The following is a 12,149-nucleotide window of genomic DNA, read 5'->3' on the forward strand; positions in this document are numbered from 1 at the left end:
CTAATTTAATATAATAAAATGTACTTAAGCTAAAGAAAAACACAAGTAAATAAGCATTTAATAGGTTAAACGGAGCACCCCGGAGCTCTTTGACACTAGTTTTACATTTGACAGAGGCCAAGCAGAGAACATAAAAAGCACAGGGGAGTTGCAATGGTACCAGCACAGACAAAAAGTCTGTCATCAAAGATTACAGGGTGGACTTGCCTCCGGCACAGGTAGCTGAGCATTCAGACCAGGGCAGGTGGTGCCAGGAGAAGCCCACCTCATTATCACCACTCCCTGTGCGCTGGATGGGGACGTTGAACTTGTAGTGTATTCCAAGGTTCTGCTCTTGAAGGAGGACCTGAAGGGGCATCAGCCAAAAAAATAAATAAAATAATTTGTGGAACCAGCTATAAGTGTTACTCACTGGTATCATGTGCTAGCAAACATCAATTCATATAGACAACAACAGATGATGAGCAGTGTAAGCATTAAACTCAAGTCACGTTTCTATTCATCTGCATATTCTTTTTTAAATAACCAAGTATCAACAGATCAGGCATCGTATTAGTTTAAGTCAGCCACAGGGTGAAGCTCAGACAGGAATCCCAGAACAATAGCTCGCCACCTTCTGCACATCCTCCTGGCCAATCTGATCTGAAATGTCCTATTTAAGTTGGTTCAGCAAACATATAGTTGTTGTTGTTGCCTCTACAAGCCACACCTCCACCTCAGTTCCTCCATTTCATGTCATTTATGTCATCTCTGCCTTAATCAGGCGCATGACCATTATCACTGATGACTTCCCTGTTTTTATGTGGACTTGCTGATATTCTCTGGAAGGGTGTAGGAGATTACTGTCTAGCTCAGAAAAGAGCCTTAAAATGGACTTGAGAGAACGAACTCTTTTTTTTTTTTTTTGATGTTCTATGAGGCTCATGGTGAAAAAACAGGTCATTGTAATGTTTGGTGTTCAAAAAGTGTTTTTGTCGAAGCATGTATTGTAACAGACTTTCAAAATAAAATGATGGTCATATAGATGATGTAAGAACTAGATTTGGAACAAATGAAATGTTATATTACCATGACAACCAGATTTTCAGTGGTAGCACCCAACGCTTCTAAAGACTCTGGTTCATCAGAGGGTCTCTTGTAGTGGAAGGCTGTCCCTGCAATCTCAAACTTCCTGGGCCAGTCAATGGTCCACGCTCCATTGATGTAATAATCATCCCCTTCAGATTTCAAAGCTAGGAATTCAGATGACAAGAAAAGTTTTCAGAATGCTGAAATCAAAAACAGACAGGAACAGTAGCTGGAGACAATCATTTGTTTTGATGTCACTGCCATTGTTTGTCTTCTTCATCATCCTCAACCGCACCCCAAAAAGTCACTGACAACTCGCTATTTGGACACACTCAGCAGAACCAGACTCATGCTGCCAAGAAAGACATTCACGTGCACCGACACGTATGTGCATCTAATTTAGGAAGAGAAGAAAAGCACAGTTCAGGTGAAAGCTTGGACGGATCTCATGAATACCACTCTGTCTGGTTGTCAAAACAAAAGCTGGTCTCCAAGCACAACAGATCTGAAAATATCCACTTTCTCTGCATTGAAATAGGGCCAAATTGAGGAGAAACAATCCAACCGCTCACTCTTCTGACTCCTTGGCTCACGCTCTGCAGATCTCCCCCTCTGTAGCATTCACGCAGATTCGAAGAACAATAGTTTACTGCTCTTAATCATATCACAATCTTCTGCTCCAGAAATGCGCTTTCAACACATCTGGCACTGATTGTGGGCATTGTGACATTTGCCAATTTGAACATTATATTTATATTGTTTGACTAAAACTTAATAAAGATTTTTTTTAAATGCTAACTTTGCTGACCTAAATAGCAAGGACTCAGACAATGCTACAAAAGAAAAATATTATCATTATCATTGAGGTCACAGATCAACTGCATAACAAAGTAAATAATAGATCAAGTCTAACACAACAGCCAAAACTGCACTCTTTAAACTTTGATATATAGACATCATATCCCCCATAACCCCAGGGGACCAGGCAGCTGTCACCATGGCCCTGTAAATCTGGTCTCTGGTTCAAAGTATAACTTAAGCCCTCCATTAACACCATCCCCTATAAATTCAGCACACAGTCAGATGTCTTTCTCGCTTTAATCAAAAAGTGGCTTAATTGAACAGTTTTTTTTCTGATTGTTCTGTAAGGGGTGTGTGGTCTCAGACTGTTTTTGTCTTAACATTAGGCGACAGGACATTAAATGATGGGATCATCCTTTTGTTTTTGACAAAGACACAAGGAAATTACTAGAAATGTGGTTGACACAGAACTGAACAGATAATAGGAAACAGGATGACATTGCAAAATGCCAAGTCATCACACTGCAGTGATTTATAAGGCTTAAAGTGATTGATTAAAAGTAAAACAAGATCAAGTTTCTACGTCCATACTAGGGAGGCTGTGAAACTATACTGGTGACTCTATATGGTCAGATTAGATGACTCTGAAGAAAGCCATGAGTCAATAAAATTCTCCTACATACAACAAGTTTTCTTTAGAGCTTTAACCTCTTCAGATTTCTGCACTTCTGCACACACCTTAGAAACAGGTGGAGCTGTGCCAGAAACCTGTAGTCTGTTTACAAATACAGACAGGTCACGGAGCTACCCACAGGTTTTCTAAAATTTAATGATCTTGCATTAATTTGAAGAAATTAAATTAGATCATTTGAAAAACCTTACTGTTGCTCTGAAGGTATGCCATGAAATGGTGTTGGCTCCATGAAGAGGTGATTTTCTCCATGAAAATGAACAATGATTTGAAACAGATTAAAAATCTTCTATCAGGCTAGAGGAGTCTTTAAGGACTCATTAGAAGAGCTGCTAGGTATTTTTAAATTACCTCATAGGCTTGTTAAAACATGCCCATTAATCAGCTTTTAGAGAAGCCAGGCGTTTTTTACTGTGACCCAAATGTTTGCACTGGTCAGCAACTTTTCAGAAGTTGTCTGTTAGAGAGATAAAATCTAATTTTTCTTACAATTTCTTAGTATATCCTGTCAGGCCAAGGCAAGATGTGTTAAGGTGGGATATCAGTTTCATCAGCTATCCAGAATATTATGACGTATAGGTTTTCTCGTTTCAGCATTTGAGTACATATCAATTGATGTGTCCAAAACCAAACATCTTTGATTATTTAACAATGTAGGCTACCAATAGAAGAATGGCAAAGGGTACACCTAGAAAAATGTTTGCCCCCTTCCTGATTTATTAGTTTGTTGCATATCTGTCACCGTTGAATGATTCAGATCATCAAACAAATTTTAATATAACACAAAGATAACCCAAACACATACAAAATGCAGTTATCAAATTGTGATTTTATTTATTAAAGGGGAAAAAGCTGCCCAAACCCACTGTATGAAAGACTAATTGCCCCCTAAACTCAATAACTGAATAACTGGTATGCCACACACAAGAAATGAAATCAACCATTTGCCATTAGTAGCACTGAGTTTTTCACATTGCTGTGATATAGCCTTCATTTTTTTCTGTTTTTAGCCCTTCAGAGGTAGACTTGCTGGTGTGTTTCAGATCATGGTCCTGTTGCATAACCCAAGTGTGTTTTAGCTTCAGGGCATAAACTGATAGCCAACATTCTCTTCCAGGATTTTCTGTGGAGAGTAGAATTCATTGTTCCATCAGTTCTATCAAAGTTTTCCAGGTTTCGAAGCAGCAAAGTGACCCCAGATCATCGCAATACCACCACTAACCTAGTAGCATATTATGAAAAAAAGAGCCAACCAACGAGCTAACATCATTTCGGTCTCCAGAGTTAGAACTGTTGCACTGAATATATTTCAGAAACATTATGGCTGTATACCAGCAGTAAGTGTGGTGATTTTGAATCAGTGCTAACATTAAAATGCTGATGCTAACATACATGCTGTGATAGTGCTAGCAGTTAGTGATTTAGCAGGTAACTATAGGTTACCAGCATAGCTGGACTGGCCATCGTGCATACTGGGCATTTGCCCGGGCCAATGGTGATTTTTTGTTTTTATGGGCCGATGGGTTTTTTGGGTTTGTTTACATAACGGTATAAACAATGAAAGGTGGTGAATTGGCCAGATGCTGGCAGATGTGTAAAAATAACTCAATTGCTTGGTGGTGGCTATGGCAGAGCTTCCACAGATTCAGTAACATGAGCAAGTGGTGGAGGCCAGCAGGTGGATGAGGGAAAGGGAGGCAGGAGGAGGAGAGTCCCGAGGCGGCCACCGGCCGAGTATAAGAGGGACTGAACTCCAGGTGAGAAGTTATGAATTGCAGTCTATCTGGATCAGATATAAACCAAGTTTAGATATAGTTTATTTTTGTTGTGCTGACTTTTTACAGTCAGTTACAATAACTCGCACTGCGTACTAGCTAGAATGACGGAGTTTCTGGGCGGGTGTTTTATTTTATTCATAAAGTTAGTTATTAGAGAACGGAATCGTCTCGTATTCAGAGAAAATATTACGCGTTTCGTATTGAGGTGAAAAGGAACGCGATTTGTCCGATACTTCAGCTAGAATAAAAAAAAAAAGACAATGCTGGAGCTATTCTGGGTCTTTACGCTACACAGCTGCCTCTTCTTCTCTCATTCTCTCCACCTCCCTCTCCTGTTGCTTCTTCAATCATGAAACTGATCAGTGATCAGCTGATCGGCTTTTCTGACGGAAGTCCCGTCTCTCTTGCTTTTTTGTCGCCCACTTTGTGCCAGAAAGAGGAAACTAGCGGAGGTCGCGCTAAACAACAGCAGCACTTAAGCTTGATAAGCTGTTGTTAGAATTTATTTAATATTACTTTCTAGTATCAGCTGATGTTTGCTGGAGCCACAGCTGTAAACCTGCTGGTCATGATATCGGTTTGGATATGTGGTGAGAGGGAAACATGAAGATGAAACCAGGAGATGTCCTTATTGAATCATCAGAGCTGAACAGGTGATGGAGAAACAGCTTTATCTTTAGGTGACATGAATGAGTTGAAGGGAAGTTATGAACTGTTTCTGAGAGACAAATGACACCAGGATCCTTTTCTAAGTAGCTGACAGCTGGTAACTGTGCAGGGGCGGGTCTAGTAAAGTCTTGCCAGGGGGGGCAGGTAGGGCATTAACAGGGAAAGGGGGGCACAAAAAATACTTTTCTTTCTTATTCTCATTTAAAATGTCTCGCTTTTAATAAATAATTATCTGAATCTTACAACCAAAGTTTTCATTTGATGTAAACTGTATAGAAATCCATTATTGTACATAGTAATTTTTTTTCAGGGTCCCATCATAATTTCTTCAGAAGTAGCTAAGTACTGTATATGATGCCAGTATTTTCCCACATTTTCTAGATACTTTACCAGTACTGTGTGTAAAATGACATCAAAAAGTCAATTAAGTTTTATTCTTTCTCACCTGTCTTTCTGTCTCCTTTCACTTTTTAAAGGTTGCCATGTTAGAAAAAATATTTGCCATGTTAGAAAAAAATATTTGCCCTGCCATTGATGTGGTAAATAAATAGTTTATGAAAATATCACTAAATCTGTCATTTATTATTTTTTAATATTCAGTAATGATCATGTCTCACCTCTAGTCTTCTCTGTCTTAATTTCAGGTTTCCACCATGCGTTGTAGATAGTTTAGGAGGTTAACTCGACAAAGCAGTCTTTGGGTTTCGGCTAAGTACTGATTAGAATACCAGAATAGGGAGGATGGTGTAGGTTTAAGTTTATTAGATTAATACATATACAGTGGCTTGCAAAAGTATTCGGCCCCCTTGAACTTTCCCACATTTTCTCACATTACAGCCACAAACATGAATCAGTTTTATTAGAATTCCACGTGAAAGACCAACACAAAGTGGTGTACACGTGAGAAGTGGAACGAAAATCAGACATGATTCCAAACATTTTTTACAAATAAATAACTGCAAAGTGGGGTGTGCGTAATTACTCGGCCCCCTTTGGTCTGAGTGCAGTCAGTTGTCCATAGACATTGCCTGATGAGTGCTAATGACTAAATAGAGTGCACCTGTGTGTAATCTAATGTCAGTACAAATACAGCTGCTCTGTGACGGCCTCAGAGGTTGTCTAAGAGAATATTGGGAGCAACAACACCATGAAGTCCAAAGAACACACCAGACAGGTCAGGGATAAAGTTATTGAGAAATTTAAAGCAGGCTTAGGCTACAAAAAGATTTCCCAAGCCTTGAACATCCCACGGAGCACTGTTCAAGCGATCATTCAGAAATGGAAGGAGTATGGCACAACTGTAAACCAACCAAGACAAGGCCGTCCACCTAAACTCACAGGCCGAACAAGGAGAGCGCTGATCAGAAATGCAGCCAAGAGGCCCATGGTGACTCTGGACGAGCTGCAGAGATCTACAGCTCAGGTGGGGGAATCTGTCCATAGGACAACTATTAGTCATGCACTGCACAAAGTTGGCCTTTATGGAAGAGTGGCAAGAAGAAAGCCATTGTTAACAGAAAACCTTTAGAAGTCCCGTTTGCAGTTTGCCACAAGCCATGTGGGGACACAGAAAACATGTGGAAGAAGGTGCTATGGTCAGATGAGACCAAAATGGAACTTTTTGTCCAAAATGCAAAACGCTATGTGTGGCGGAAAACTAACACTGCACATCACTCTGAACACACCATCCCCACTGTCAAATATGGTGGTGGCAGCATCATGCTCTGGGGGTGCTTCTCTTCAGCAGGGACAGGGAAGCTGGTCAGAGTTGATGGGAAAATAGATGGAGCCAAATACAGAGCAATCTTGGAAGAAAACCTCTTGGAGTGCAAAAGACTTGAGACTGGGGCGGAGGTTCACCTTCCAGCAGGACAACGACCCTAAACATAAATCCAGGGCAACAATGGAATGATTTAAAACAAAACATATCCATGTGTTAGAATGGCCCAGTCAAAGTCCAGATCTAAATCCAATCGAGAATCTGTGGCAAGATCTGAAAACTGCTGTTCACAAACGCTGTCCATCTAATCTGACTGAGCTGGAGCTGTTTTGCAAAGAAGAATGGGCAAAGATTTCAGTCTCTACATGTGCAAAGCTGGTAGAGACATACCCTAAAAGACTGGCAGCTGTAATTGCAGCAAAAGGTGGTTCTACAAAGTATTGACTCAGGGGGCTGAATAATTATGCACACCCCACTTTGCAGTTATTTATTTGTAAAAAATGTTTGGAATCATGTATGATTTTCGTTCCACTTCTCACGTGTACACCGCTTCGTATTGGTCTTTCACGTGGAATTCCAATAAAATTGATTCATGTTTGTGGCTGTAATGTGACAAAATGTGGGAAAGTTCAAGGGGGCCGAATACTTTTGCAAGCCACTGTATACCAACAAGACAGTGTACATCACTGTCACAACAGCGTTTGTTTTCATTGAAAGGCTTTATGGTTTTTCCTATAATACCTGGTGGGCCAGTCTCTAGTCAAAATGCCCGGGCTGATTTTTTTGTCCCAGTCCAGCCCTGGTTACCAGTCTACTTATGATCATTAGCTAGACTATTTCAGAAGATTGTTGGAATCTACATCCCGTAAACCACCTTTCTCTTAATTTCAACAAAAGCAATCCAGATCCACATGTAAATTATACCTTTGCAAATGTAGGTAATAGCGTTTCCTTTTATCTCGTTGATAAAACAGATGAACAGTCACAGTTCTAGCTAACATGGAGAAATTAGTACATAAGGCAAAATACAGCTGCTTGTCATTGCAGATACAAGGACAAACTAAAGTGGACAGCATGGGCAATTTTAAGAAATTTCACAGCAGTCAATTTAATCACTCTATATGCATTTTCCTCAAATGCCAATCTTTTGAAGGCATGAGGATTTTTAAATATATTTAAAAATATAGTTTCAGTTAAATATACTTAACTTAGAATCAGAAATGTCAGGCTTATGGTGCCTGCAAGAGAAGCCAATTGGTCATGAAATCAGTGGGCTATCCAGCATTTATTAGGACCAAAGTCTCAACACCTTACACTTCTATCACTGCAGGTAATAAAAATCTAATAAAATAATTCTATACATGTGTCTTTATCATTTCAAGGGTGTTACTTACCGATGTAGTTCTTTGACATAGTCACTTCTTTGATTTCTATGTGAACAGAACCTTTTGGGATTTGAACCACCTCCATGTAGCCTGGAAGACAAGAACTAATATCGTTAAGATAGTGTTCCTCCCACTGAAACAACCGAAGTTCTCATTCCTATCTGACATGTTTTACAACACAGAGAACACACAGAGTTACATATCATACAACGTAGGAGTACATCTATAGAATAAATTCCAAATCATCCAAAATGGACAAAGCAATCTTCCAGTAGTATGAAACACTCTCCTTTTTTTAACACTTATGCACACACACACACACACACACACACAGTATTTTTAGATGGTTTACTAGCCATACCATAGAAGGAGAAATATGTTTTCTCTTTTGCTCACTATAGACTACCTCAGACCACAACCAGCACCAAGTCCCTTTCTCTGCTAGTGACTCCTTCACTCCATTCCTTCACTGATTAATGAGAAAAGTATTGCATTTAGATGTGTCATCATAATTTTAGGTGGCTCAAAACATTTGCCATGTTAAAAAACAATTAAAAAAAAAAAATCACATGGTGATGAAAGATTATTTTTGTTACGTGAAGGATGTTTTGGCATTTGGACAATCTCCACTGACTTTAAATTTGTCACAGGTGGTTAGACATTTCTGCATATTCTACATGTATAAACTGCATTTTGCCCCCTTTCAGTAACTTACTGTAAAATCAATAGAGACAGAAGTGATCTGCTGGTTAAGGTAAAAGTTTGTAGCTACACAATCATCCAATGAATATTCCATATTCTTGTTTTGTTGGCTGATATGTTGAAACAATAGCTAAAAATAGCTAATTTTGATTAAATATGACCAGATTTAATTAAATAAATGAAAATTAAACAACTTTAAGAGTAAAAGCTGAATTCTGTGGAACTTAGTTTTGTGGAACCTCGCTGTTTGTCCAAAATTGCTCCTTGACAAATAGTAATTGAGCCACCAAAACTGGCACACACGTACATTTATGATGACATAATGATCCCAGTTTTTTCTTGTGTATAACACCTTGTAAAAGAATGCTATCATTTTAATTTCACAACATCTAAAATACCACTTACCCATTTTTGATATCAACAAATTGTGATGTTTACAGTATCAATATTATAACACACCATTTGACTCATTAAGGTTTGAAGTTTATTGCTCTTAGAGACCTAGAGGTTCAACAAAAATAACTGTGTAAATGTATCTGAGGCTAATTAATTTTAAGCCATGTGACTTAGTCCAGCCTAAAAACGCATCTTTTCAGTCATTGCATGCATTTTTGTCAAGAACATGTTATTGAAATAATTAATGCATATAAATATGCAACCATAATGAAAGTTAAATTATAAATTAATCATTTACTTTATGGGTGTATATTCGATTGAACTTAATCTTGCATACCACTTTTTCATCACACCTATTACACTTAATGGGGGTTGATAACATCTGGGTAATGAGTCTAGCAGACAATGCACAGTTGGCATGGTCCTTTAATCGTACCAAGATACGACTGCATTTTGCTGTATAGAAACATACAGTGACTCCCATATTGTGTGTTTGCATGCAGTAACAGTCACATCAATCACCAATTTTTTTAAATTTTATTTTATTTTATTTTTTTTTACTTTTCTCAGTGTGATTAATTTTAACAGCTTAAACAGACTAAAGAACACTTTCTGGAATCAGATATGTTTTACCTCCTCTGGGTAGAGACTTGTTAAAGAGTCCTTCTGTGGCCTCGCAGGTGCTGCCATCCCCTCCACACACACGGCATCGGTCTTCTTTGGCATCTGAGCCCAGTATGTTGTCACAGCCAACATGCTTTTGAAGTTGAACAAAGTTAGAGATTGAGAATCAGCATCGTTTTAAATGAAAACTAGAAAAATGGTTAAATGTTTGCTTTATTTTGTACTATTTTACATTTAAAAAAGTTTTTTCAAAGATCAACTGGTTACATTCCAGAAAACAGGCTTTATGTCTTAAAAAAAATAGTTCAACCTTTTGTGAAATATAGCTATGTGCTAAACTATATCATGAAGGGAAATAATAGTTTATTGTGTCAGGTAATAATTAAATCATAGTTAGGTGCACTACACTAGTCCGGAGTCTGTTTATCCAGCTCTGTTCAAAGGTAACAAAATACACTAAACACTGTCCTTAAAGTTAATTTGATAAAGCTATACTGTTTATTTAAGCTCCAAAAAGTGGTGTAAAAATATTGTTTTGCAAGCATTATGTAAAGGTTAAACCAACCAGATTTAATGTGTTATTTACCAAACTACAAAGCACTACTGTGTGACTGTAGTAGGAATATTTTCATTAGTTATTACACATCCAGCGTTGTTTCTTTTTGTTTCCAGGCTTCATGCTTGGCTCAGCTAATTAGCCACCAGCTGTACAGTATCATTGTACAGTAACATCATAAGGGTAGCATCAAACGTCAGCATTTAACACTTAAGAAAAAGGCAAACAAAGAAATGTCCCCAAATGTCAAACGATTGCTTAAAAGCCAATAAAACCTTCCCTTTAAAAGAAATAGTAAGACATGACTGACATGTTCACTGTGGGGGAGTTTTTTGGAAAGAATTTGTTTGTTCCTGAAGGAAGTCCTCAGAATACAGTGCCGTACTTTATTTATACAGTATTCACATAGGCCCATGCAAAGAGTAGTCCTTATTTTTAGGGAGCTTCAGTGGACACACAGTGCCTGTATACTGAGTATAAATCTTCATTCTTTACATTGAAAATCTGCCAAAATCCGTCAAAATACTTTTGACAAATCCAATTCTAAAAAATGTAAATAGATATTTAATGCAATGACTTACAAATCTTATAAACCTATATTTTTTTTCACAGTAGAACATAAAAAAAAACAACTCATCAAATATTTAAACTGAGACATTCTACTAGTTCATGAAAAATATTAGTTCATTTTAAATTTGATGGCAATAATACATCTCAAAGTTGGGAAGGGAGCAATGAAGGGAAGGAAAAAAAGTGGAACTAAAAGGAAACAGCTGGAGAAGCACTTCGTGACTAATGAGGTTAATTGGTAACTGGTCAGTAACATGAATACTTATAAAAAGAGCATCTTAGTCTTACTCAAAAGTAAAGATAGGCAGAGATTCCCCAATCTACAAAAAGTTATGTTGACAAATTGTGGAACAATTTAAGAATAATGCTCTTCAACATAAAATTGCTAAGACTAGCTAAATCATCAAAAGTCGCAGAGAATCTGCAGAAATCTCTGTGTGCAAGGGACAAGTCAGTACTGGACTGCTGCGATCTTTGGCCTTCAGGCAGCACTACATTAAAAACCTGATTCTGATATAGAAATTAAATCCAGAAATCATTGTCTGTTAACATAATTTGCAGTGCCGTCTACAAACGCAGGTTAAAGCTCTATCATCCATATGTGAACATGAGCTAGAAGGGCTATTGTCTTCTCTGGGCCAAAGATAATTTAAAATGGACTGTTTATATTCATTTTACTCAGTGTCCCAATCCTAGTCAAGTTAGCATTAATAGCTGTAACTTTTTTTCTATCAGAGAGAAGCTTATTAAGCTACCAGATTCAGAGTCTGAAACTAGCCAGTCTAACAGATATAAAATGTGTTGGCTCCAAATAACTTTTTATATGGAGTCCTTATGGACCCCATTAATTTTTTTTTATCTGTGCTCAATTTGCAGTGATTGCTTCATTGCTTGATTGGAAATGCCTTGGAGCTTCACAGAAGGACTGCTGGTGTTCAGTAGGTTTTGACTTAAGGTTTTCATTATGTCTTTTTTTTTTTTTACTATTATTTAAAGGCCTTTAAGGGCTACAGTGCCAGTAGTACTGTCTGTTGATGGTTAGTTCTAAAGCATTTCAGTATTATGCAAAGAACTGCAGGCTTACTGCTAATACTTTACATGAGAACATCAATTTTACATTTTACACGTACATTTACTTCCATAAAAATGTGAATGCAGCACTTAAACTTAGAGAACTGAGAGCACTGAC

At 37.9% G+C, this 12,149-nt stretch overlaps 1 protein-coding gene across 1 annotated transcript in view; it reads right to left on the reverse strand.

Annotated features, from left to right (window-relative positions):
* The window catches only part of adamts6 (ADAM metallopeptidase with thrombospondin type 1 motif, 6), a 74,023-nt gene that overhangs the window by 16,179 nt on the left and 45,695 nt on the right, over nt 1–12,149 (reverse strand). The window contains exons 17-20 of the mRNA XM_085464329.1: nt 9,844–9,967; nt 8,122–8,202; nt 1,069–1,232; nt 208–346 (exon numbers count right to left, since the gene is read on the reverse strand). Of these exons, the coding sequence (XP_085320455.1) occupies nt 208–346; nt 1,069–1,232; nt 8,122–8,202; nt 9,844–9,967 (508 nt within the window). The remainder of the gene's footprint in view (nt 1–207; nt 347–1,068; nt 1,233–8,121; nt 8,203–9,843; nt 9,968–12,149) is intronic.

The sequence above is a fragment of the Copadichromis virginalis genome, linkage group LG7 (genome assembly GCF_057382275.1).
Source record: "Copadichromis virginalis isolate Kocher_CV1m ecotype Utaka linkage group LG7, C_Virginalis_male_GT1.1, whole genome shotgun sequence".
Classification (NCBI taxonomy): Eukaryota; Metazoa; Chordata; class Actinopteri; order Cichliformes; family Cichlidae; genus Copadichromis; species Copadichromis virginalis.